The sequence below is a fragment of the Xenopus laevis genome, chromosome 1S (genome assembly GCF_017654675.1).
Source record: "Xenopus laevis strain J_2021 chromosome 1S, Xenopus_laevis_v10.1, whole genome shotgun sequence".
Taxonomy (NCBI): Eukaryota; Metazoa; Chordata; class Amphibia; order Anura; family Pipidae; genus Xenopus; species Xenopus laevis.
The window spans coordinates 27,871,786-27,899,245 of NC_054372.1; the positions used below are offsets into that span (position 1 = coordinate 27,871,786).

General features: G+C 40.5%; 1 protein-coding gene across 1 annotated transcript; it reads left to right on the forward strand.

Moving 5' to 3' along the window:
- The first annotated feature begins 1,209 nt into the window (after positions 1-1,209).
- Positions 1,210-27,460, forward strand: nipal1.S (NIPA-like domain containing 1 S homeolog). Its single transcript, XM_018243132.2, has 6 exons — positions 1,210-1,322; positions 16,046-16,324; positions 16,926-16,982; positions 19,843-19,933; positions 20,436-20,596; positions 24,214-27,460. The coding sequence occupies exons 1-6, from the start codon at positions 1,244-1,246 to the stop codon at positions 24,831-24,833; spliced, it is 1,287 nt and encodes a 428-aa protein (XP_018098621.2). The 5' UTR covers positions 1,210-1,243; the 3' UTR covers positions 24,834-27,460.

Genomic DNA, 27,460 nt, shown 5'->3' on the forward strand with positions numbered 1-27,460 from the left:
TCATGTTTATTGGACCCTAATGGCCAACCAAATAGGATCCATTACTAGTATTGCCATTTTATAGCATGGAAGTTACTATCAATCAACAACTAGTTGCAATGGGCAACTGCATGGGTGCAATTTAGCAAACCAGTGATGTTGCCCAAAGCAACCAATCAGATCTTTGCTTTTGTTTTCTTATTTGTAATCGACTGTTTAAATCTAATTGCTGATTGGTTGCTCAGGGCAATGTTTGTATCCAATTTTAATAAATATGCCCCATGGTGATTGTCCTTGCCTTAGAGATAAAACACATTGGCAGCAATTCAGTCATCAAAATAGCAAGAGCTCACTTGTAATACAGTGAACTATATCTCCCAGCATCTTCTGAGAGTTGTCCAGTTTGGGACTTACAGGGGTATGTGCTTTCTAGATCCCCAGATCCTAGAAACCAGGAATTTAGTTAAAGGAAAACTATACCTGTGATCAATGTAGGTCTATATTAAAATATATTGCTCATATGTAAAAACCCTGCTTTATGTAAATAAACCATTATTCTTTTTTTGAAGTATTTTACATTGGATAATCCTAAATAGAATATTGACAGAAATTATGTTCACCCCTGGGAGGGTCGGCCGGGGCCCCCCAGGGCTGCAGTCTTATGGCCCCCCTCTGCTGCCCCCCTCTGCTGTGTTTTTGCCGCGACCTGCCCGAAGAAGGGAGGACGCGGCAGGAAGAAGTTCAGGGAGCGGGTCTGGGCCGGCGGGGCCCACCGGGCCCAAGCCAACCCTGCCCCCTGGGATCCTATGATTCATGTTACTTAAGTATTCATTTTTGGGCTATTGTTTTCCTTTAAATTTTAAAATTAAATGTGAAAATTAGGCTTTCTGGAACATTTCTGGTACATTCTACAGACACTTATTTGTGTTTGATTATAATGAACAAATTAATATTAGAGACCGGCTTCCTATGGAATCCACAACAGCTGCTGCTGCAGAAGAAGGCAAAATATGTGGCAATGTAATCCCTGATTTTGTCACTTTTACAACGGGTCCCAGTGTCACAGTGTTGGGCTGCTGTAAGGTTGCCAGCAAGATAGCTAAAGTCATAACTGCCTGCCCACACATCCGGATACCTGAGCTATCTACTAAGCAGCCAGGCCCTCCCCACTGCTGGGATTTCAGGTAGGTGTTACCTTTCAATGACAGGTGAGAAAGGGGTGGGGCTGCACAGAGCTCACACACTAGCACAGGGTGCTGCCAGAATGACACTGATACCTGTGCTGGGCAGTAACATGGAAGCGAAGCCTGTACTTGTGCCACCAGGAACCCTCTGCCATACAGGTGAGTTGCAACTCTATATAAAAACAGGGATCTTACCTGGAAAGGAGCAGATTTAGAAAAGTATATCCCTTACAGGGGTGCTTCGCCAATGAGGCAAGTTGAGGCTGTCGCCTCAGGCGGCAGCGCCCCACTAGGTACCAGGGGCAGCAAAAATGCTCCTGGTACTTTAAGAGCGAATTTCCTGGGGAGGGGGGGGGGCAGCAGCAGGCGGCGGAGGGGCCAGGATCACCCCTGATACCTTATGATCCAGGAATCTGATTTTAAAACTCCAGAATTTAAAAATGTGCTGAGCTGGAATATCCACCCTTTAGATGTCCTAGAACTACAGCTCCCAGTAGCACCGAGAAATGAGGATAGTGGGGTATTAGAGTTCCAGCGTAACAAGTGCAAGAAGCAGGTTGGATATGGCTGATGGGTATAGCGGTAATATCTAAGCATTTTTGCACAATTACACATTTCCCCCCAAGGGGCCACTGTGATACTTAGAAAGCAGAGCAAATGCCTTTTCTGCACACCCCATATATCAGTAGGCTTGGCTGGACATCCATGGGTTAAATAGTAGTCATACAGGCGTGATTGTGAGAGTGATTGTTAGGTGTAACCTGGTAGCAGCAGACTCAGCAGAGTGCTATGGTGTCCAACTAGGGGAGTGTGGCCTTTCCCAGTGGAATGTTCAAACTAGTGACACGGACTGTCATTTACATGGTTTCTATGGGTGCCTGTGTCACTGATCTCTCAGCCCAGAGAGCAGGGATAGGATATGTGTGTGAGAATTTGTATTGTACCTCTCTTACATAGACTTATACCTCTCTCTCTCTCTCTCTCTCTCTCTCTCTCTCTCTCTCTCTCTCTCTCTCTTACTTACATAGATTTCTCTCTCTCTCTCTTACATAGATTTGTACCTCTCTCTCTCTGTCTCTCTCTCTCTCCCTCTCTTACATAGATTTGTACCTCTCTCTCTCTCTCTCTCTCTCTCTCTCTCTCTCTCTCTCCCTCTCTTACATAGATTTGTACCCATCTCTCTCTCTCTCTCTCTCTCATAGATTTGTACCTCTCTCTCTCTCCCTCTCTCTCTCTCTCTCTCTCTCTCTTACATAGATTTGTACCCCCCCTCTCTCTCCCTCTCTTACATAGATTTGTACCCCTCTCTCTCTCTCTCTCTCTCTCTCTCTCTCTCTCTCTCTCCCTCTCCCTCTCTTACATAGATTTGTACCCCTCTCTCTCTCTCTCTCTCTCTCTCTCTCTCTTACATAGATATGTACCCACCTCTCTCTCTTTTTTTTACATAGATTTGTACCCCTCTCTCTCTCTTTCTCTCTCTCTCTCTCTCTCTCTCTCTCTCTCTCTCTCTCCCTCTCTCTCCCTCTCTCTCTCTCTCTCTCTCTGTTACATAGAATTGCACCTCTCTCTTATATAGAATTGTACCTCTGATATTCACTCTCCTACAGTAGCTTAAATCCCTCCATCCACCTTTTCTACAGTCACCTCCATCTCCCAGTACCCCACTAAACGCAGTTCCCTGCCCTGTAGTAACCACCTGCACCTTTCCTACAGCTGCCGCACTGCTTTGTACATTCACCAGTCACACTTAAAGAGACAGAGAAATAAAAGTACCTGTGACTTTAAAAAGCAGCATAGGTGGCAGTGATACAGGGGTACAGGTTCCTACTATAGGGCACAACACTCTGTGCAGTGTGGCACAATAGAGTATGGGAGAGGTGGTGGTGACTATAGGAAAGGTTTGGGGATGGAGAGCTTTAAGGTGCAGTGGAAGAGTAAATATAAGTCAGGTAAAGGGCAGTATCCAAAGAAGGGCAACTGTCAGTGGAGTTCTGTAGCAGGAGAGAGGGAGGAGTTACAGTGTTTATCAGCTGTATGGGAGGCTGTAGGAAAGGTGCGGGTGCCTGTGAGAGGGGGAGTGGAGTAATGGATGTAGGAGTGGTGCTGGTCACACCAAGAAACATTGACATCACAAACAAAATTACTGGGTGACTGTGTGTAATGTGTATACAGCTTAGATCTAGGTTGGGTGAGGCCAGGTAATTCATGGTGTGATCTATAAGAGGCTGATGTACAAATTGCACAACATGGAGAAATGTCACAGATAACACTCACCATATAGTTCTTATTATTCAACACACTGATGAGTTAAACATGCTCACAATCATGCACATTTATATTATTCACTTAATGGGTTACTTGGTACAGTAGTTCTCAAGTATCGATTCAGTTCATTATAATCACACAAAAATGAGAGTGTTAAGAATGCAGTCACGTCATTATATGCTTCTCGTCAGACATAAATACTTTAAAAGCTATGGGGTTGCTAGGTTGTGTGACCCTAGAAACTAAAAAGCCTAATTCTCCTTCCAATTTAAATCCCAAGCTGGAAGCTCCACACCCCTAGTAAAGGAAAATTATTTTTAAAAATAGCAAATTAAAGCCCAATTGCAGATTGTTTTAGGCTGCCCTAAAACTCCCAGCATTCTTAGAAAACCCTTTACAATATGAACATGCTGGGAGTTACTGGATATTACACAAGATATCCCTGGATATCCTGTAAATGATATCCTTATAAACAGTACTTAGTGATGTCATCAGTGCTGTAAGTAATCCATACCCCCCTGACCCCACAGCTCCACTGCTGGATTTAAAGGAGAACTAAACCCTAAAAATGAATATGGCTAAAGCTGCCATGTTTTATACACTGACTGTATTGCACCAGGCTAAAGTTTCAGCTTGTCAATAGCAGCAATGATCCAGGACTTCAAACTTGTCACAGGGGGTCACCATCTTGGAAAGTGTCTGTGACACTCACATGCTCAGTGGGCTCTGAGCAGCTGTTGAGAAGCTAAGCTTAGGGGTCGTCACTAATTATCCAGCAGAAAATGAGGTTGGTCTGTAATATAAGCAGATGCTACAGGGCTGATTATTAAATTCTGATGTGAGTTGCACTGGTTTCTGTGCTGCCATGTAGTAATTATCTGTATTAATTACTAATCAGCCTTATATTGTGACATTTCTATTCTATGTGTACTGTATATTGTGAGTGGGTACCTAAGCTCAATAAGTGACAGCAGCACAGAGCATGTGCAGTGAATCAGCAGAAAAGAAGATGGGGAGCTACTGGGGCATCTTTAGAGACACAGATCTTTACTGCTAAAGGGCTGTGATTGCGTTGGGCTGGTACAGAAACCCAAAACATAATGTACAACATTTCTAGCTACTTCTTTAGTTTAACTTTCCTTGTCCTTTAAACAGCAAGTCTCTGGCAGTGGCTGGAGATTTTTTTAAACTTTTTATTTAAAAAATTGCTATCTATTACAGTATATAGTCTATCAACTGAAGAACTCCTAAATCCCTTTAGGGTAAGGCCACATGAGGAGATTCGGGGAGATTTTGTCGCCTGGCGACTAATCACCTCATCTTTTGAACGACTATCTCCCCGAACTGCCTCATCGTTTTTCCCCATAGCCTGCAATGAAAAGTCGCCTGCGCTAATGCACATGCGGCGATGCGTTTTCTATAGTCGTCCGAAGTTGCCTCACTGAGACAATGAACAGTCAGTTTTCCCTCTGGGTCTGTTACTCAGCAGTTAAAAGAATAGAAAGTAAGGTTTTAAATGAATTTATATTAAAATGTTGCAACGACAAAACAAACTAGTTTAGGGCTAAATTGTTTCGGCACTGAGATCTCTCCATTTCTAATTATAAACAAGTGATTGTTTTTACAATAAATAAAAAAATTGGTACGTAACTAATTTGTAAAGGGGAGTTAAATAAAGGGGAAGCATTGTTGAGATTAGTGATTATCATCTCATATTTTTATACGTGGTTTCTTATTATAGCTGTAATTTCCCTTTAAAATGTTTATCTTGGCACTCTCCCCATCACAATGTAATCTCTGCTTTGTTATTGAAAGTTACCGTGAATCACTGTGATGTTATTTGGATCCCTCATTCCTGTAACATCAGTTGTGGTGACACAGAAAGGTTTGATTACCTGGGCCCAGGAGTGATGTCATGACTCAGTGAGCTGATTGTGGCCGAGCTAGTTCTGCCTGATCTCTGTGCTGCACAAAGTAGGTGTGTTTGACAACTTACAGTGACACGACCAGATTCTATGCAGATCAGGAGCTTCACATCGCCTAGGCTCAGTGTTGTGCCTCAGTTACTGGGAGACTGCCTTGCTTAAGGTCACAGGGAACAGTTATGAGAAGCCAGTCTTTCCAAGCAGGGTTCCTCTCTTAACATCATTCATTATGTCTTCATGCAGCAGTTGGGTGTCAGATGAATGATCCAATATAGGGGGGCTCCCTTTCCTAGCAGATGTATTAGAGCATACTTATTTAACTGATTCCAGTACAAACAAAATCTAACAAAATAACTGCCCTTTGCACAAATCCTGCATGTAGAGAAACATGATGTCTGGTGATTTTAAGAGTGAGCCCCCAAACACGGGCCGATAAAAGCTGCCGACAGACCAAGTCGGCAGCTTATTGGCCCGTGTGTAGAGCCCCCTGACGGGCTTTCCCGATTGATATCTGGCCAAAAGTTGGGCAGATGCTGATCGAGCAGGTTAGAAAATCCTGCCAAAACGCGGTCACATCTTTTAGTTGATGCGGTTCCATAATCCGACCGCCCATTTGGCCTCCGTTTTGATCCGATCGTTGGGCCCTAGGGCCCACGATTGGATCAGCCCGATATCACCCACTTCAATGTGGGCATAGGGAGAGATCCGCTCGTTTGGCGACATGGCCAAACAAGCGGATCTCTACGTCTATGACCACCTTAATACATCTTCTAGGCAAGAAATAGAAGATGAGAGGAATAGTGAAGATGGCCTGATGGCCTACAGGGGGCACTGTTTAGAAGTACACCTGGTTTTTATACAACTAAAACTCGCCCCCAAGCCAAGAATTCAAAAATAAGCACCTGCTTTGAGGCTACCGAGAGTAACATCGAATGGGTTGGTGAGTAACTTGTTGCTCTTGAGCCACTGGCTGGGAATCACTGCCATAAACCCTAATCATTTAGCCCATGTTTAAAAAGAGATTCAAACTATACAAAATGTGTAAAAATGCTTGTTTGTGAATCTTACAACTAAAAACGTTTAGTTTCCTATGAGCCGAATTCTATTATCTCTGACTTGTTTCCCTCTGTAAGCTGCAGTTACAGAGCTTTTTAAAAGCACAATAGAAATGTAATAAGCATGCCCATTAGTTATAGTATGTTAGGCACAGTGGGATTAGTAGCTAAACATACACAGTAATTAGTTGTGATTTATGGGACTGTTGGTTGAGGTTACTAGTATACTATTGGACTGTGTATGTTTGTGGATCTGCCTGCCGACTTATTTGCTTATACTGTATAAATATATTTTGCAGCATAATCATCTGTGCTGCATTCTTCTAGCCAGAATGTGGTTTAGGAAAAAACTAAAACCTAAGCAATTGAATAATATAGTAGTTGTGTTATAGCCGGGACAGGAAAGTTTGAGCAAGGGGATGCTGGGAATCAAAGAATGCGTCTTTCTGGCTTCAGTACACACTGGTGCCTCTCACTGGCTGTCTTTCCATTCAAGATAAAGATCCCTAAGCAGATTGACTAGTGATTCTTAGGGATGTAGCGAACGTCGGAAAAAAAGTTCGCGAACATATTCGCGAACTTGCGCAAAAATGCGAGCGGTTCGCGAACGGTTCGCGAACCCCATAGACTTCAATGGGAAGGCGAACTTTAACATCTAGAAAAGACATTTCTGGCCAGAAAAATGATTTTAAAGTTGTTTAAAGGGTGCAACGACCTGGACAGTGGCATGCCAGAGGGGGATCAAGGGCAAAAATGTATCTGAAAAATCTGCCTGTGTGTGCTTGGAAGAGATAGTGTAGGGGGAGAGCTGTTAGTGATTTCAGGGACAGATGATAGTAAGTTTGCTGGCTAGTAATCTGCTTGATACTGCTCTGTATTGGAGGGACAGAAGTCTGCAGGGATTTGAGGGACATTTTAGCTTAGGTAGCTTTGCTGGCTAGTAATCTACTGTTCTCTTTAAACAACTGCCATACGTTGACCTTGTAGGCATTGTTTGCCCAGTTTTTTTGGACGCAGCCACTGAAGCACAGTTGCCAGAAAAAATATGCCATATAAATGCTGAAAATAGTCATTTTTCGCCATACGTTGACCTTGTAGACATTGTTTGCCCAGTTTTTTTGGACGCAGCCACTGAAGCACAGTTGCCAGAAAAATTATGCCATATAAATGCTGAAAATATAAATTTTTTTGGTTGCAGCCACTGAAGCACAGAGGCCAGAAAAATTATGCCATATAAATGCAGAAAATATGCATTTTTTTGGTCGCAGCCACTGAAGCACAGTTGACAGAAAAATTATGCCATATAAATGCTGAAAATATAAACTTTTTTGGTTGCAGCCACTGAAGCACAGAGGCCAGAAAAATTATGCCATATAAATGCAGAAAACATGCATTTTTTTGGTCGCAGCCACTGAAGCACAGTTGACAGAAAAATTATGCCATATAAATGCTGAAAATATAAATTTTTTTGGTTGCAGCCACTGAAGCACAGAGGCCAGAAAAATTATGCCATATAAATGCAGAAAATATGCATTTTTTTGGTCGCAGCCACTGAAGCACAGTTGCCAGAAAAAATATGCCATATAAATGCTGAAAATAGTCATTTTTTGCCATATACGTTGAGTCAACGTATGGCAAAAAATGACTATTTTCAGCATTTATATGGCATATTTTTTCTGGCCTCTGTGCTTCAGTGGCTGCGGCCAAAAAAACTGGGCAAACAATGCCTACAAGGCCAACGTATACACTACTACAGCGGTGGATACGGATTACGTAAAATATATGAATGCTGCTTGAAAAAAGTGACTCCGGTGTTTTTTCTGGAGACGGTAATATTATGGATATTTAGACAGAATGGGAACAAGGTCACACAGCTCGATGGCGGGTTGAAGAAAACAGTGTGCAAATAATGCCTACAAGGCCAACGTATACACTACTACAGCGGTGGATACGGATTACGTAAAATATATGAATGCTGCTTGAAAAAAGTGACTCCGGTGTTTTTTCTGGAGACGGTAATATTATGGATATTTAGACAGAATGGGAACAAGGTCACACAGCTCGATGGCGGGTTGAAGAAAACAGTGTGCAAATAATGCCTACAAGGTCAACGTATACACTACTACAGCGGTGGATACGGATTACGTAAAATATATGAATGCTGCTTGAAAAAAAGTAACTCAAGTGGTTTTTCTAGAGACGATAATATTATCAATATTTAGACAAAATGTGAACAAGGTCACACAGCTCGATGGCGGGTTGAAGAAAACAGTGTGCAAATAATGCCTACAAGGTCAACGTATACACTACTACAGCGGTGGATACGGATTACGTAAAATATATGAATGCTGCTTGAAAAAAAGTAACTCAAGTGGTTTTTCTAGAGACGATAATATTATCAATATTTAGACAAAATGTGAACAAGCTCACACAGCTCGATGGCGGGTTGAAGAAAACACTGTGCAAATAATGCCTACAAGGCCAACGTATACACTACTACAGCGGTGGATACGGATTACGTAAAATATATGAATGCTGCTTGAAAAAAGTGACTCCGGTGTTTTTTCTGGAGACGGTAATATTATGGATATTTAGACAGAATGGGAACAAGGTCACACAGCTCGATGGCGGGTTGAAGAAAACAGTGTGCAAATAATGCCTACAAGGCCAACGTATACACTACTACAGCGGTGGATACGGATTACGTAAAATATATGAATGCTGCTTGAAAAAAGTGACTCCGGTGTTTTTTCTGGAGACGGTAATATTATGGATATTTAGACAGAATGGGAACAAGGTCACACAGCTCGATGGCGGGTTGAAGAAAACAGTGTGCAAATAATGCCTACAAGGCCAACGTATACACTACTACAGCGGTGGATACGGATTACGTAAAATATATGAATGCTGCTTGAAAAAAGTGACTCCGGTGTTTTTTCTGGAGACGGTAATATTATGGATATTTAGACAGAATGGGAACAAGGTCACACAGCTCGATGGCGGGTTGAAGAAAACAGTGTGCAAATAATGCCTACAAGGCCAACGTATACACTACTACAGCGGTGGATACGGATTACGTAAAATATATTATGGCTGCTTGAAAAAAGTGACTCCGGTGTTTTTTCTGGAGACGGTAATATTATGGATATTTAGACAGAATGTGAACAAGGTCACACAGCTCGATGGCGGGTTGAAGAAAACAGTGTGCAAATAATGCCTACAGGGCAAATAATGCCTAAAAGGTCAACTTATACACTACTACAGCGGTAGTAAAATAAAAAAAGTAAAATAAAAAAAAAATGAATATTAAAAAAAAAAAATTAAAGTTGGTGCTGCTGAACTACTAGGAGCAGCAGATTAGCACACCAGTCCCACTCCCCAACACTGCTAGACTAATAGCACTGGGCTCTTATAGTAGTAGTAGTAGTAGTAGTAGTAAAACAACAAAAAAATAAATAAAAGCAGTCCTTACAAGGACTACTGTTATTGCAGCAGTCAGCAGATGAGATCAGAAGCAGGACAGCTGCCCACTGCAGCTACATACAGAGCACTGCAGTAGAAGGTAGATTACTAGCCAGCAAAGCTACCTAAGCTTAAATGTCCCTCAAACCCCTGCAGACTTCTGTCCCTCCAATAACAGAGCAGTATCAAAACGATTACTAGCCAGCAAACTTTCAACTGTCCCTGAAATCACTAACAGGCAGCAGCTCTCTCCCTACACTATCTCTTCAGCACACACAGGCAGAGTGAAAAAACGCTGCAGGGCTTCGGTTTTTATAGGGAAGGGGAGTGGTCCAGGGGAGAGCTTCCTGATTGGCTGCCATGTACCTGCTGGTCTGGGGTGAGAGGGCAAAAAAAAGCGCCAACAATGGCGAACCCAAAATGGCGAACGTCGCGCGACGTTCGCGAACTTCCGGCGAGCGCGAACACCCGATGTTCGCGCGAACAAGTTCGCCGGCGAACAGTTCGCGACATCTCTAGTGATTCTCTATGGCAGTTGCCCCTTTAGCCACATTTCCATCACATCATCAGTTGTTCTATCTACCAGCAATTGTTTTCCAACTAAGGGGATAATTCACTAACCGGTGAAAATTCGCCATCGCAGGCTTTGCGCACATCGCAACACGCCGCCAGGCATAAATTCGCCTGGACAATGCTAATTCACGAAGATCCGAAGTTGCGCATAGTTTACCGAATGCTGGCGAAATTATGAAAGCAAAATTACGCTCAGCAGTTTGAAGTTACGCTAGCGTTGGCTAATTACCATATGGTGTGCAGTTAAAGTACAATGGACGTATATGTTGCAACAAATACATTACAATACACAAGGCCAGGGAACCTTAATAAAATTATATAAAGTTGTTATATTGCCCTACACATGTGCCCACAGTATAGTTTATGTGCCATATGTTAGCAAATGTAGGGGGGAAGGAGGGTACCCCAAAAAAATGTACGATCTTTTTCAGTCTATCAACCTTTAAATAGGAAAAAGCACCAGGGTTTTTGGGACTTAGAAACTTTTTCAACTGTTTTTTTGGGGAACTCCTATCTACTCTATTGCAGTTCGCCTGGTCTGAGGTGGCGAAGGCAAGTCTGGCGATAGAGGTAACGGCGAGTAAAATCAAAAACTTATTGAATTTGCGTAGTAACGCTCTTTCGCCAGACCGAAAATTCGCCTGGCGTTAGAGTGCAAAGTTACACCAGATTCTATCTCCTTCGGCGAAATTATGCCAGCGAATTTACGACAGCTACCGTTAGTAAATAGATGGGGGCAAATTTACTAAAGGACGAAGTGACTAACACTGGCGAGAATTCTCCAGCGTGAAGTCATTTTGCAACTTTGCAAATTTAGTATCAGTCACCCAGGCGAAAAATTTGGTAAATTTGCAAATTTTAGGTACCAATGTGCTTGTCTACCAAATATAGAAAGTGTCGGGTATAAGGCTCCATTCATTCATTCAGTTGGTAGCCCTTCTGCTGTCTAGCCCTGAGATTTTCATTCATTTCTCTGCACCGTTTCAAAAAGTGGACACAAAAGATAATTTTTATGCACACACCCAAAAAACAGAACATTGTCTGGTTTCCTTTCAAGCACGATGGATTCTTGATGAAATCAACCTCAGTGTATGTGACTGTGATAGATACCTTAGATTGTAAGCTCCACTGGTGCAGGAACTGATTCACCAGTGGAGCTTGTGATGTACAATCTCTGTAAAGCTTTGAGTAAATGTATGGATGATATATAAATAATAATAATATGAGTCTTCAAGATTCGTCAGTGGTTTTAACCAGTCACACCCTAATTGTCTGTACCAGTTAGACAAGGTTAAGTTTCTACTTGCTGTTAAGTATTTCATTAGGTTCAAAAATTTGTTTTAATTTTAAATTGTGTTATGTGGGTTATGTTAAGAACCCCTGACCCGGACCTTGGGTGTGCACTTGAGGCCTGTATTTAACGAAATCGACTCCAGTAGGAAAGAATGCAGTATGAGCAGTTTTTGACGTGGAAACAAAGTATATTGGAATCTTTGCTTTCCAGACCTCAGTGCAGCACAGAGCAGTTCGGACTGCATTGCTCAGCTCCCTGAATTTGCAGCTAAAATCAACACTGAAGTAAATAAAACATTAATGTGCAGTTAGGGTCTTAGACACTAGGGCAGAGTCGTTACTAACATAGTAACATAGTAGTAACATAGTGAAGAATCCCCCTCACATCAGTTACATGAGCACTAGACATTAGGGATGGGCGAATTTTTTCGCCTTGTTTTGCAGCGGAATTGACGGCCACAGTCTTGTATGGCGTCGTGCAACAAAAAAAAGACGCACTTCAAGAAAAATTCACCGCGCAACAATATTTTTTTGACGCCCATAGAATTTAATGGTCGTCGGCGACATTTCGCCATTGGTGAATTTTTGACGAAACGCGTCAAATTCGCCCATCCCTAGTAGACATTCATTTGAGAAGAACAGTTGCACTTCATGCAATGATATTACACTGTAGATTCTAGACCCCACTGGGCGTGTAGGAGGCCCCGCTGTAATTCCTGTGTTGTTTTCACGTACGTAAGTGCATTCATGAAGGCTGTACACTTTGCATGTTATTCAGAGCACAGATTATAGTATTTCGTTTATCTAAGAAAATGAGAGATATAGCCTGAGGGAATAACAAACACACACAGCGACAAGTATTTTAGGGCAAAACTCATTCACTGTCAGGTCTCCGTTAGGGCCAAGTGATCGATTACTGCCCAGGCAAGTTGCTATAAATCTAGAAAAACTGGTAATGAATCTAAAGTTTTCTGTATCCCTCAACAATAGGAATATTTACTAAACCTTAAAGCCCACTTCAACCTTGAAACCTCTTCCCTTTAGTCAGTCGAAAGAGAGAGGGTTAAATTCACCTTTATTTTCCTTTCACTGTGAACAATTTCTGAGTGTTTATCTCATTTTCAAATATGTCTTGTGTCTCCCAGAACTTCTGAGAGTGTGCTACAGATGAGTGCTGTCATTCTACAAATCATCAGAAAGATACAGATCAATAGATGGGTACATAGATAGTGACAGGTACAGGTGTAGAACCCATTATCTGGACTCTCTGAATTACAGAAAGGCAGCCTCCTATAAACCATTTTATCCAAATAATCCACATTTTTAAAAACAATGTCCTTTTTCTTTGTAATAAAAAAAAAACAGTGAGTTGTACTTGTACTTTAAAGGGGTGGTTCACCTTTGAGATAACTTTTAGGGGCAAATTTACTTACCTCCGTAGATCCGCCATCGTTTTCTTCGCAGAACTTCGCCAGGCGTAGATTCGTCAGGACATCGCAAATTCACGAAGATCCGAAGTTCCGCACAAGTTACCGATCGTTTCCGAAGTTGCGCTAGCAAAGTTACGATGAGTGGTCCGAAGTTGCGCTAGCGAAGGCTAATTTGCATACGGAGCCAAATTTGAATTTCAATGGACGTGTATGCAGCAGCGTATACAGAACACTACACAAGCACAGGAAAACTTAATAAAAGTTTATTTAGGTGTTCTAATGCCCTACACATGTGCCCACAGTATAGTTAAGGTGCCACAAATGTAGGGGGGTAGGTGGGCACCCTAAACATTTTTATGATCTTTTTCAGCGTTTTTTGGGACTTTTTTAAAATTCCTATCTTCTCTATTGCACTTTGTCTGCTCTAACCTGGCGAAGTTGCACTCTGGCGAAGGAGGTCACGTTCAGAAAAAGGAGGTCACATTCAGAAAAAGACCAATTTTAGTACATTTGCGTATTTTCGCCCTCTTCGCCAGAGTGCAACTTCGCCAGCGTTAGGGTGCGAAGTTGCGTTAGGCTTTCATCATCTCTGGCGAATTTTCGCCAGTGTGACTGATAGCAAATTTGCGAAGTTGGAATGACTTCACTTCGCCCTTTAGTAAATTTGCCCCACATTATGATGAAGAGAGTGATATTCTGAGACAATTTGTAATTGGTTTTCATTTTTTATTATCAAAGTTTTTTTGAGTTATTTAGCTTTTTATTCAGCAGCTCTTCAGTTTGCATCTTAACCAATCTGGTAACTAGGGTTAAAATTACCCTAGCACCCGTGCATTGATTTGAATAAAAGACTGGAATATGAATAGGAGAGGCCTGAATAGAAGGATCAGTAATAACAAGTAACAATACATTTGTAGCCTTACAGAGCATTTGTTTTTTTAGAAGGGAGTCAGCGACACTCATTTGAAAGCTGCAAAGAGTCAGAAGAAAAAGGCAAATAACTATAAAACTATAAAAAAAATAATAATGAAAACCAATTGAAAAGTTGCTTAGAATTGGCCGTTCTATAACATAATAAAAGTTACCTTAAAGGTGAACCACCCCTTTAATATATAATTAATCTTTATTGGAAGCAAAACAATCTTATTGGATTTATTTATTGTTTATATGATTTTCTAGTAGACTTAAGTTATGAAGATCCAAATTACAGAAAGATCAATTATCAGGAAAACCACAGGTCCCGAGCATTTTGGATAACAGGTCCCATACCTGTATTTGGAATTTGTTTGGGACCAGGCTATATGATGTGCAGGTTTTAGATAAGGTAAAGAAAACATTTGACCTGGGCCTTTACCCTCTGATGGCCCACTTGGGCTAAAAATGTCCCTAGTAAAATGTCAAATTGCATATTATCACTGCTGAGGTACTTAGCTTAAAGGAAAACTATACCCCCAAAATTAATACTTGAGCAACAGATCAAATTAAGTGTCATATTAAAGAATCTTACCAAACTGGAATATATATTTAGGTAAATATTGCCCTTTTACATCTCTTGCCTTGAAACACCATTTTGTGATGGTCTGTGTGCTGCCTCAGAGATCACCTGACCAGAAATACTACAACTCTAACTGTAACAGGGAGAAGTGTGGAAGCAAAAGACACAACTCTGTCTGTTAATTGGCTCATGTGACCTAACATGTATGGTTTGTTTGTGTGCACCGTGACTCATGCGATCCCAGGGGGTCGACCATTATTTTTAAAATGGCAATTTTCTATTTATGATTACCCAATGGGGGCGGGGGGCCGGCTGCACGTCCCACGACAGGGCCTGCCCTCCTCTAGTTACAATACTGGGGATAAACGTGATTTTGTTGAAGGCCATCTGGAAATGATACAGGAGCCAGAATGTAAATCAAGAAAGCATCCTGACGTGATCATTGTTGCATTGTTGCAATGTGGAACAACCTTTTAGGTGGAATATTGCAATAGCATCTCACACTTCAAGCATCAACCTGTATCAACTACCCACCCAATACATAATAAATGTTTAGAACCAAAGAGGAGAGCTGTAGAATCCATTATGTGTGTGTCCCTGGAGCTAGTTTTGCATACTGTAACCATTACAGTACTTAAAGGAATTGTTCAGTATAAAAATAAAAACTGGGTAAATAGGTTGTGCAAAACAAATGTCGCTGACTAACTCAGCGTTAGTGAGCTGAAAAGCAGGAAGTAGTGTTCTGTTCTGGATGTCTGACATAACTATTCAGTAAGTTTTGCAATTGATCCTTAGCATGCAGCTCAGATTGAAAAGTAACAATTATGGTCCACGTGGCCCCCTCAAGTCACTGATTGGTTGCTGCCTGGTAACCAAGAGAGCTGAAAAGCAGGAAGTAGTGTTCTGGCTATTATGTTTGGCATCCAGTCACTCCAGCCTTTATACATTACATTTGTGACTAACTAACTATATTAGAAACACTTTTATTTTGCACAGCCTATCTATTTACCCAGTTTTTATTTTTACACTGAACTGTTCCTTTAAGCTAATGCAATGATTCCTACACACTCAGACTTGATGACAATCAAGCTAAAAAAGGCTAAAATTGACAGAAGCAGATACAACTGGATAAACCTGGAACTGAATCTGAAAAAAGCTGAACTTGATAAACGTCATGGTCATGAGCTAATTAATAATACCAGCACCAATTACATGATATTTTCATATTTTCCAGTTATACTAGTTTAGAAGAATGATTCAAGTAATTCAGGTATTAGTCTTTAATTTCTTGCTGCAACACAAACACTGCCTTATATTATACTACTCAGCGCTCTCTCAGGCAGGCTCTAGGTTGCTTATTTTAATTCTTCTTTATTCCTTCTAGGAGCTGTAATATCCTTAATGTGTCCTCCAAACATTTCCCAAGCATGGTGCCAGATCTTGAACATTTCCCAGGATCCCCTATCCTATGTGCCATTTCCAAGAGACACGAGAGAATCCTCCAATGAAACAGATTTAAGTGTTGCAAAGACTTTAGGAGCCAAATATAATCTGTACATAGGCCTCATTTTGGCAGTAAGTTCCAGTCTTTTCATTGGTTCAAGTTTTATCATGAAAAAGAAGGGTCTTTTACGTCTGGCGGATAAAGGAAGCACCAGAGCTGGTAAGTTTAAATTGCAGAAAATGTAAAGTTTGTGGGTAAAGGGGTACATGGGCAGTTGGTATTTTTGTGTTTTTGAATTATGTTACATTTTGTTCAGCATCTTTGTAATTACATCAGCTATCTAGTTGCTAGGGTCATAAAGGGTACAGGTATGAGATTCATTATCCAGAAACCCCTTATTCAGAAAGCTTCAATTTACAGTAATGCTATCTCCTATAGACTCCATTTTAAACAAATAGTTTACATTTTTGAAAATGATTTTCTTTTTTCTCTGTTATCATAAAACCGTAGCTTCTACTTTATCCCAACTAAGATATAATTAATCCTTAGTGGAGGCAAAACAATCCTATTAAGTTTCATTAATGTTTAAATGATTGTTTAGTAGAAAGTAGTATGGAGATCCAAAGATCCAAGCATTCTGGATAACACGTCCCTTACCTGTACTAAAAAATAAGAATATCAATAAAATTATAGCCTCAAAGAGCAATGTTTTTTCGGCTGCCAGGGTCAGTGACCCCCCCAGTTGAAGGTTGGAAAAGTTGGGCCAGATCAGGTCACAGATCTTTCACAAATATAATACAGTATGTTGGTCATTTTGCAGGGCAAGGTGGATTCTCATACCTCAAGGAACGGTTTTGGTGGGCAGGATTGCTCTCAAGTAAGTCTCGCTATGGTTAATAGTAAATGTAATTTACCCTTTTATAATATACACTGTATTTATATATATATATATATATATATATATATATATATATATATATATATATATATATTATATATATATATATATATATATATATATATATATATATATATATATATATATATATATATAAAAAGCTTTCGGCACTCACAGGGTTTATGTTGCAAAAAACAAAAAAGGTTTATTCAGCCTCCCCCACAGGGATCTTCGTCAGGAGCAGTATACAGACAAAAAAAAAAAAAAGCAGTCTGTATACTGCTCCTGACGAAGATCCCTGTGGGGGATCGAAACGTTGAGGCTAAATAAACCCTTTTGTTTTTTGCAACATAGACCCTGTGAGTGCCGCAAGCTTTCTTTCTATTGCAAATAATCAGTGCTGGCACCCATTTAGTATCTGAGTCTACAGAGTGCACCATTGCTTCTGCTATATATATATATATATATATATATATATATATATATATATATATATATATATATATATATATATATATATATATATATATATATATATATATATATATATATATATATATATATATGCTATTCATGCAAAATGTGAATACACCTTTATTTTGATGCACAAATATCCCGATGTTGCTGGTCTTTTTTTAAATATATATTACTAATTGGTTACAGCACTTTTCAGAGGGCTTTGGCCAATTACATCAGTCCCTGTCCGAGTGCAGCTCACAATCTATGTCCCCTACCACATTCACACACACAAGGGTCAGTGTGTTCAGTTGCCTGTGTATGTGTATGAAGTGTGGGAATAATCCCAAGTATTCACAAGGCAACCTCCTAATATTTATGAGAGCATTGGACCTTCCATGCAGGTCCGGACTGAGAATTAAAAGAGGCCCTGCCATTTCAGGTACACAGAGGCCCGATCGGCCCAAACAGCCCCCACCAGCCCACTAAATACTGACTTTCTATGGCACCTTATAGCAGCCCCTCTGGCATTTGCCAGAACCCACAGATTGCCAGTCCAGGCCTGCTTCCATGTTGCACTGGTGCACTTCTTTGGTTCAAGAAAATGTGGCCCCTGGGACTCTTGGTTGTCTGGTAATCTATTAAATTGCACTAATGGGAAGTGCTGGCAAATGAGATTATACCTGGCAGAAGTAATATATCTGGGATACATCCACTACTCAGTCCATCCATCTCCCAACCATGTACTACAGCTTCAACCCACAAGCTCTGTGTATCTATAGATAATAATCTAGATACAGATTAAATGGGTGTGGACTATGTGTCCCTTATGTATACAGTATACTGTATCTTATTAGGTAATTCCTTTACTTAGACTATCATTAGAGCGACTGTTTGTGGTCTCTGACACCATGGCTTTTATATAGTACAGCGGAAAATCCCTCAGTATTGTGTCATAAAATAAAAGATAAGATAGGCACATATACTTAGTCACATGCACTTGCCTAGTAATAACCTTGACTATAGAAAGTGTTGCAACAAGGAGAGATGGAAACTCCAATTGCTGCATTATGGCACTCTTGTGTAGCATCAGGTTCTTATTCACATATTCTCACCTGCCGTAGGGCCACAGAAAAAGTCAAACAATATCCAGTAGCACACTGTGACCTTGTTTTTTTTGGTCATGGTTTTGGGCTAAATAAATGATTTCTTTGCACTTGACTTTACAGTGTGTTACTGGATTTGATTGAGTTACAATTTCAGGGCTCTCTTGCATCTGTTGCTACACTGCATTCTTGCGTACAAACACTACAGTACCTTTTACTAAACTGATGGATAATATAGAGTATTAATAATGCTAAGGTTTTAGACCCAGGCATGCTCAGAACTGTCAGTCCAAATTATAGTCCTAGGTTTGGTTGTGTTCGCAATCCCCTGCCGGCTCTCACTTGTATCCCTCAAGTCCACAAAATAATACCTAAAAAAGAAGCCAGCGCCACAGGCACCGGGCAAAACAAACAAATATAGGGCAATAACGTTTTGCAAATGACCCCCTTATTTCTGTGCACAGGTTTTATTGTAGCTTCACCGTGCTATGTGTAACCCCTTCTTATCCACCACCACAATTCTATATAGCCTTTCAGGGAAGAGGGGTTGCTTCTTGCCTCGTGGGCCTTATAGGTGGATACTCACAAACATATGGTTCAAATAGGCGTAAAAAATCTTTGTTGTCCCAGCGCGTATCCTTTAGAAATGGTATTCCGCAATAATAGCATGTATAGCATATCGTCCTAGAGAGGCTTTCTCTCCACGCCTATCCACAGAAGCCTCTGACGAAGTGATAGACGAAACGCGTAAGGCACGGAGCACGGAATAGCACGCCATAGGAGAGCGACCCGCCGATATACTGCAAGGGACCCTAAAGCCACGAGCGCTCTGGCAGCAGGATTTCCGACTGTGGATAGGCGTGGAGAGAAAGCCTCTCTAGGACGATATGCTATACATGCTATTATTGCGGAATACCATTTCTAAAGGATACGCGCTGGGACAACAAAGATTTTTTACGCCTATTTGAACCATATGTTTGTGAGTATCCACCTATAAGGCCCACGAGGCAAGAAGCAACCCCTCTTCCCTGAAAGGCTATATAGAATTGTGGTGGTGGATAAGAAGGGGTTACACATAGCACGGTGAAGCTACAATAAAACCTGTGCACAGAAATAAGGGGGTCATTTGCAAAACGTTATTGCCCTATATTTGTTTGTTTTGCCCGGTGCCTGTGGCGCTGGCTTCTTTTTTAGGTATTATGCTCAGAACTGTGCCACAGAGTCTACATCTTTTCTTTTCCATCTAACATAATATTCTTATATCTGCTTTTGTTTAGTGGGAGCAGGAGAAGCCGCCAACTTTGCTGCCTATGCATTTGCTCCAGCGACCCTGGTTACTCCCCTCGGTGCACTGAGTGTACTAGTATGGTGAGTCTGTTGCAAGAATAAATGTGTTACATAGGTGTGTCTTTTACTGGCCTCTTATGCAACTGTATGAGGGGAATTTGATCACAGCAAAAGTACCTGCACAAATAGTTTTAGTTAATGTTCGCTGATACAATTTAATTCTAAAGTTCTAACATACATATGGACATGTGGCCTAGATTCATAAGTCATTTCTAGTATAGAGGAGTATCTCTAGCAATGTTCAGTCCTTGGCTTTCACTGTTTATCTAATCATTTCAGTTTGTCTAAATACCACTGTGTTTCAACAAATAAGAGCTATGAGCACTGTTCCAAAAATTCAGTTTGCAATAGTGTCAGTAATGGGATTGGATTCATGAGCCTTGGGTATTCATTTTCAGCATTTAATTCTAGAGCATGTCACATCCCATGTCACATCCCCATAAATACTAGGGTTGATATCCCCTGAAATCTCTTTAAGGGAAGAATTGCCGATTGAACATTTTGTTTTCTGTTCTGCATACAGTGCAATGCTGTCATCACATTTCCTAAATGAGAAGCTAAACATGCATGGGAAACTGGGTTGCCTCCTGTGCATTTTGGGCTCTACAATGATGGTGATCCACGCACCACATGAGGAGGAAGTCACCTCTCTGCATGACATGGAAATGAAGTTAAGAGATCCAGGTTAGTCAATTAAACACTGGGAATTCAAAGTATTACTTCACTAGTACTGGGAACTTTCCAGATCCTGCCTTCTCTACACACAGTACCTTTATGAATTTTGCTAGGGGGTTTTGCAGCAATGTTACTCCTAAAAATTACAGTAAACCCTGCTATGCTGCTTTGCATCTCTAGAGCTGTTACAAAACATAAAAATTGTGACTACAATTGTGATTACATTGGCTAATTTATTAACTGTCCAGTACTATCGAGTCATGTAGTGACTGGTTTGCCAGCAGAAGTTATAAGGTCCTCCTGCTATAAGAGATAAGGGAAAAAGAAATAGAAAGATATGGAGGCCTCTTGGGTTCATACCCTAAAGGTCTCTTTTGTCTTCCATCCCACCACTTTTGTCTCAGATCCGGTTATAGTTTAGGTCAGTGATTCCCAAACAGTGGCTCGTGAGCAACATGTTGCTCACCAACCCCTTGGATGTTGCTCCCATTGGCCTCAAAGCAGGTGCTTATTTTTGAATTCCTTGCATGGAGTTGTGGTTGCAACTAGCCAACAGAGCCTCTTGTAGGCTACCAGTCCACATAGCAGCTACCAAATAGTCAGTCACAGCCCTTATTTAGCATCACCCAGAGAATTTTTGTCATGCTTGCTCTCCAACTCATTTTACATTTGGATTTGACATATGAATAAAATAGACACAATATAAGGGGCATTTAAAGTAAAACAGTACGCATTTTAACTAGGGATGCACTGAATACACTTTTTTGGATTCGGCTGAACCCCGAATCCTTCCCGAAAGATTCGGCCAAGTACCGAACCGAATCCGAACCCTAATTTGCATATGCAAATAAGGGGTGGGAAGGGAAAAACATTTTCTACTTCCTTGTTTTCTGACAAAAAGTCACGCAATTTCCCTCCCTGCCCCTAATTTGCATATGAAAATTAGGATTTGGATTCGGTTTGGCCGGGCAGAAGGATTTGACCGAATCCGAATCCTGCTGAAAAAGGCCGAATCCTGGATTCGGTGCATCCCTATTTTTAACACAAATGTAAAAAAGAATTGTCCTCAAACTTGCCAGAAGTTATTTGAAGCTGTCTGCTAACTGCTTTACTGCAAACTGTCTGTAGTCTTATATAGGCTCCATTCATCAGTAGGGTTAGCTGCATATTCATAACCCTACACTGATGGCAGTTACACGTGTTTTTTTTTTTTACATCAAGTTATTCGTTTTCCTGCAAGGGGCAAAAACTCACACGTTATCACAATCCAAACAGTTTTCTATCAGATATTTCTGTGCTACACCTTGAACTCTCTCCTTTCCGAAAAAAAAACAGCATTGACCTTCGACTGTGTACTGTTACCGCTTAGCCCGAAAATCCCACCAACAGTTTCTATTAGTATTTTCCTGTACAGGCTTAGTGACTCATATTAATATATTTATACATTATTCTTATAGGAATACATAGAAAAAAACAATACTGCTGTGTATGTTTTCTGAGCGTGTGACTGTATAAGGAATGAACGGGAACAGGATCAGTGTAAATGTAGCATGAGAGGTTTATTTATACAGTGTGTGTATTTTGGCAAAGAAAGTGAGGCACAAATAGGACACAAGAAAATGGTCTGTTTTAATCCATTGTTGAGTTACAAAAGGATTGTATAAAATATAAAATACAGTTTTTATCATTTTAGAACAATTTTCCAGTGAAAGGGAATGAGAATAGATTATTTTATTTGTCCTTGTCATCTGGATTGTGATTCAATAAATAGCTAAAATATTGGCATGCAGGAAATATCAAGGTGTGGGAAAATTCTTATATAATCATTGTCATTTTTTGGTTGAGCCATCTGGGAAGGGGAATGCCCTAGAAGGGAGTAGGGTACGTAGGGCCTAGTGAAACTGGAACGTAAGGTGGACAACTCTACTAAAAGTTTGCAAGAAGGAGCAGCATCCTTGATTGGCAAAGAGGGTCTGAGAAAAAAACAGGAGGATGGGTCAAGTGGTTTGGCCAAACACTAAAGGGGGAATGTAATATGTGTATATGAGCAAAAACTTTTCGCAGACACCTTTGCGGATGTTAGTGACCATGTTTGCTTCTCTTTTAAAGATTACAGACCTCAGCTATTTCATCACAAAGTTTGAGACCAAATGGCTGAACATTCGCAACATATGTAATAAAACATACGCTGCGAATGTCACCTGACGAAGTGGGGAACTCCCTCCGAAACGTTGTTTGATGCAATAAACATACCAGGGGTAGGACCCCGGTTTAATTTGCTCCGTGTGCCAGGCTTTTGTTTCTACACATTGTCCATTGGGAGTGCCGTCTCCCTTAGGCCTTGGCACCAGCGTTATTCGTCGAAGGGCCTGAGTGTGCGCGTGTTTTCTTTGTACTATGTAATAAAACGTCACATTTGCCAAGCGTTTTTTGAAACAAAATATTTAACAGAACTCCAGAGCAGTTGAACCTTTGCTTAAAGATATTGTGCAATGTAATATTCGCCAGTGAATGTTTTTTTTTTTTCATTGCGAGCAGCGCTAAACATTTGCAAAAAAGTAATTTTAAGTAATATTTGTGATTTTAATTGTTTCCCCCCTAAGAGTGCGGTGAAAAGAATACTGTACGTGTTTGATAATTGTGATGAACCACTGGTGCCTGGCAATAAATTCATTCTTGAGTTCATTGCCTTCATCACGAGTGAAAAACATCTGTTTATTCAGAACAACAGTGTGGACCATGATGTGTGTGTGTGTTACTCTAATAAGTAACCCAAAAGGAAGCATGAGACACCACTAAGCAAATTGTTGTTTTATCCAACATGTAATAAACATGGGAACTTGTGGTTTGAGTCAAAATGGGTTCATTATGATAGTTTGCTGCTAGTTTGTTTGATAGATGGTAGTTAGGTAATTTATTAATTATACATGGTAGATTAAGTGCAAAGTGCTATGGGATTATTCAACTCCATCATTTGGGCACCTCAAACCAAAAGGGTTGTGTTTAGAATGTGTAGCGGGTGTAACTGAAATGTTCCATACTTTAGACTGTATGTGCAGTATATGACGTATTGTGCAGTAGTTGGGTCTCCTTCCATCACATGATCTACTGTCCTTTTGTACATGTATGCTTGTGACACAATATATTATTTTATATTAGGGATGCACCGAATCCACTTTTTTGGATTCGGCCTAACCCCCGAACCCTTTGTGAAAGATTTGCATATGCAAATTAGGGGTGGGAAGGGGAAAACATTTTCTACTTCCTTGTTTTGTGACAAAAAGTCACATGATTTCCCTCCCCACCCCTAATTTACATATGCAAATAAGGATTCGGATTTGGTTCGGCCAGGCAGAAGGATTCGGCCGAATCCTGGCCGAATCCCAAACCGAATCCTGGATTCGGTGCATCCCTATTTTATATAATAGTAATATTTTCTTTTAATAATGATATTTCCTCTTGGGATGGAACCAAGAGGTAGTTGAGTCACGTCTTACAGCTGTGACATCAGTACTATCAGGAGATCACAGGCTTTAGTTGCGCTTTATTTTACTACCAAGTAATATCATAATGCAGGAGCGTTGCCTTGTGTTTACTCATTATATCCTTTGTTTTTCTATCCACAGGGTTCGTCACATTTGCCAGTCTGGTTGTCGTGGTCGTTTTGTTGCTCATTTTCTTTGTTGCCCCTAGCAAGGGCCAGTCCAACATTCTGGTCTACATCTCCATCTGCTCGGCCATTGGTTCCTTTTCTGTATCATCTGTAAAAGGCCTGGGGATCGCCATTCAAGACTTTATAGAAAGAAAGCCTGTTTACAAAGACCCGCTCTTCTACATCTTGTTGGTGGTCTTAGTTGTGTCTGTGGGGACGCAAATCAATTACCTTAACAAAGCTCTGGATGTGTTCAATACCTCCATCGTGACGCCTATCTATTACGTGTTTTTCACCACCATGGTGGTGACCTGTTCTATCATCCTGTTTAAGGAGTGGAAAAGCATGAATGCCAGTGATATGATTGGAACCCTGAATGGATTCATAACCATCATCATAGGCATTTTTCTGCTGCACGCTTTCAAGAACACTAATATCACCTGGAGCCAGATAAGCTCTAGTATGCAGAAAGAGAAGCTCAATCAGGCCAATGGACAGGAGGATCAGTACAGTTTGCTCGGGAACGCAGACCATTCTCTATTGGGGTACGAGGAAGAGAACACTGGTTTCAGCAGAGCAGTTCAGCATCACTAACACAAGTACATTGTTCCAAGACGGAACGTAGAAGATCTGTATTTAACCTTATTAAAAAGTGTTGATATCATTGCATTACTGCATATGTATTGCAGTGTGACACCTGTCAGCTTGCGCCGAAAATGTTTCTAAGTAATGTAAATAGGTAATACACAGACAAAGATTTTTTTTAACATGTGTAATTTTTTATTTAGAATTATTTTTTTATTTAAGGAAAATATTTCGCAATAAATGAGTAGTAAAGGAAAAATACACCTTATTTATAAGCAAAGTTCATCTTCCTTTTCATGTTTGGAAAAAACATTGCTAACATCACAGCACCCCTACTGATCATGAAATTCTGGTGCTGCTGCTATTGCAGTGTAAGTGGTGTAAGCATAGGGTATTTTATTTTTTTTTGCCTTAGTCAATGTGGTTGTTCTTGGCCCAAAGCAAGGTGGCAGTTTGTATAAGCAGACATATAAGTGTCATTTTGTACATGCATGGCAGGGTGCAAAGCCTATGTTTTTTTGTACTTTGCCCTGCTCCTTGCTGGTGCATGGATGTTTATATATTTATATTTTTTGTTGTTTTTAATTCCTGGGGCAGAGTGAGGTGCACTTCATGTGCCATAAGCCTCTTTCCTTAATCATAAAGAGTGCACCAGTTTTTGCATTCCCCCACATGCACGTCTAGGAAACTCACTATTAGTGCATGTTTTATCCTTGCAACAACACATGCTATTTAGCCAGAATTGCCTCACCAGTGCCATCTTTATAGATCCAATTTTACAATTTAAAAACTACCCTAAAATGCCTTGTACTCCTGTGTGAGCATCCCAGGCACTGGGAACCAACTACCTCTATAAAATATACACAGGACTAATGCACTTCTCTTATTGTGTTTTCAATTTTATGTTTAGGATTGGTCAGCATATATTTAGAGTATGCGAGTATGCTTTGAATCAGAAATATATTTATTGATATAGATGAAATTATTGTTTGAGATTGTGATGTCTGTTTAACTACTGTGGGTCGGTAAGTATTGGGAAGCATCAGAGACAATGGCCATGCCCTTGTGCCCAAAAGTTATAACATTAGCTATGGATGCAACCCAGGTGGAAATTGGCAAAACATATGGTATTCTATGTGTGTATAGGTGCTATTCACATAGATACTTGGGACAGTACACTGTCTTCTATACTTAGGTCGGTTTATCGCCCTTTGTTGGACAAGGTACAAAGTGCAGGATACTGGGGAGATGCAGGGGAGCCATGGAATTATCACATGCATTGATGTTACTTACGGGGCTCCCTTCGTCTGTTGCGCCTATACAGTCAACGGACTAATGAACTGCATGCTAACACTCTTTGCAGCAAGGGTTGCCCTTATCTAGGTCCTAATCATTATGCATAATCGATCCCATTCCTAAACATTCATGTATTAGCCAGTAAGATCCTCCCAAGATTCTTGTGTGTTATAGCATTACCTAACTGCCTTGCCCGCCAGCACAAAATATGGTTGTTCCCCACACACCCCTCCTGTATAAAAATATATGTGTTGGCACAGTAATGGCGTGTCCTTGCTAGGTTTCCCTCCCCAGGACTAAGGTCCTGCTCTCCATATTGATTTACCACTGATACCCTACAAGCAGGTGCAGCCTTGAACGCTGCAGAATTCTCCAGAAAGAGGAATACCCGCTTGATGTTCTTTACTTAGCTAGTATTTATGGCAGAGAGCAGTGGTGGAGTAATGACATTTCAGGCCCATAGACTACATCCAAAAAGAGCCCCCATTCTAGGCTACTGGATCCACAGGCATCCAGGAACAAAAGCCTTGTCTGCCTTCTTCTTCCAACAGGGGCTCCCAACAGGACCCAGCAGCGCAAATATAAATAAATATTAAAACAAAATTAAATAGAAATAATAATTGAAAATAATAATGATCACATTGTACCCTGTGCAGTTATTAACATGAATCCCCTGTCCCAGATCAGCATGAGGCCATGTAGGGATTTTGTGCATTTTGCCTGTGCTGGGGGATATTCATGTTAAAAATACAACTGAAACGCCCAAAATTGCCTCTAATCAACCACATCCACTGCTGTCTACAGGTACCAGGTACCTTTTCAGCTGGGGAAGTTTCTGCTGTAAGTATTGAATGTAGACAAGAATCACAACTGTTTGCATTATAATCATCATATACTGTAAATATGTTTATGATGTTTGGATTATGTACTGTATGCTGTACATATGTTTATCCTATAACTTTTATGGGGCAGTATAATAAAAGACGTAAGTGGAAAAGATATTGCACAATGCATATGAATTTTCAGCCACCCATTCACAATGTCATTTGGATTTTATTCCATTTCCCCATTAGATTAAACAGTGTAAATAATCTTAGCCCATGTTTTGTTGAATTTGCATGTACAGTTCTGTTCTCCTGACAAAACAGATTAGGAGAGAATATATTTTTGTACTGTGTCCTATTGCTCTTTATAAATGCATTTTATACTGTGAATAGACTGTAGTCAGGCCTTGTTGCTGTTTATGAAATAATGGATAAAATTGTAGCCCACTGACCCATGTGGGTTACAGCACTGTAAAAGTATCGCAAAAAAATCGCAATAAATATTATTTGTATAAA

Excerpts from the sequence above, each read along its gene's own strand:
- nipal1.S (XM_018243132.2), top strand. The coding sequence starts at position 1,244 with ATGACACTGATACCTGTGCTGGGCAGTAACATGGAAGCGAAGCCTGTA. Across the intron at positions 16,325-16,925 it reads TAAAGGAAGCACCAGAGCTG|GGCAAGGTGGATTCTCATAC; the intron begins GTAAGTTTAAAT and ends GTCATTTTGCAG. Across the intron at positions 20,597-24,213 it reads AATGAAGTTAAGAGATCCAG|GGTTCGTCACATTTGCCAGT; the intron begins GTTAGTCAATTA and ends TTCTATCCACAG.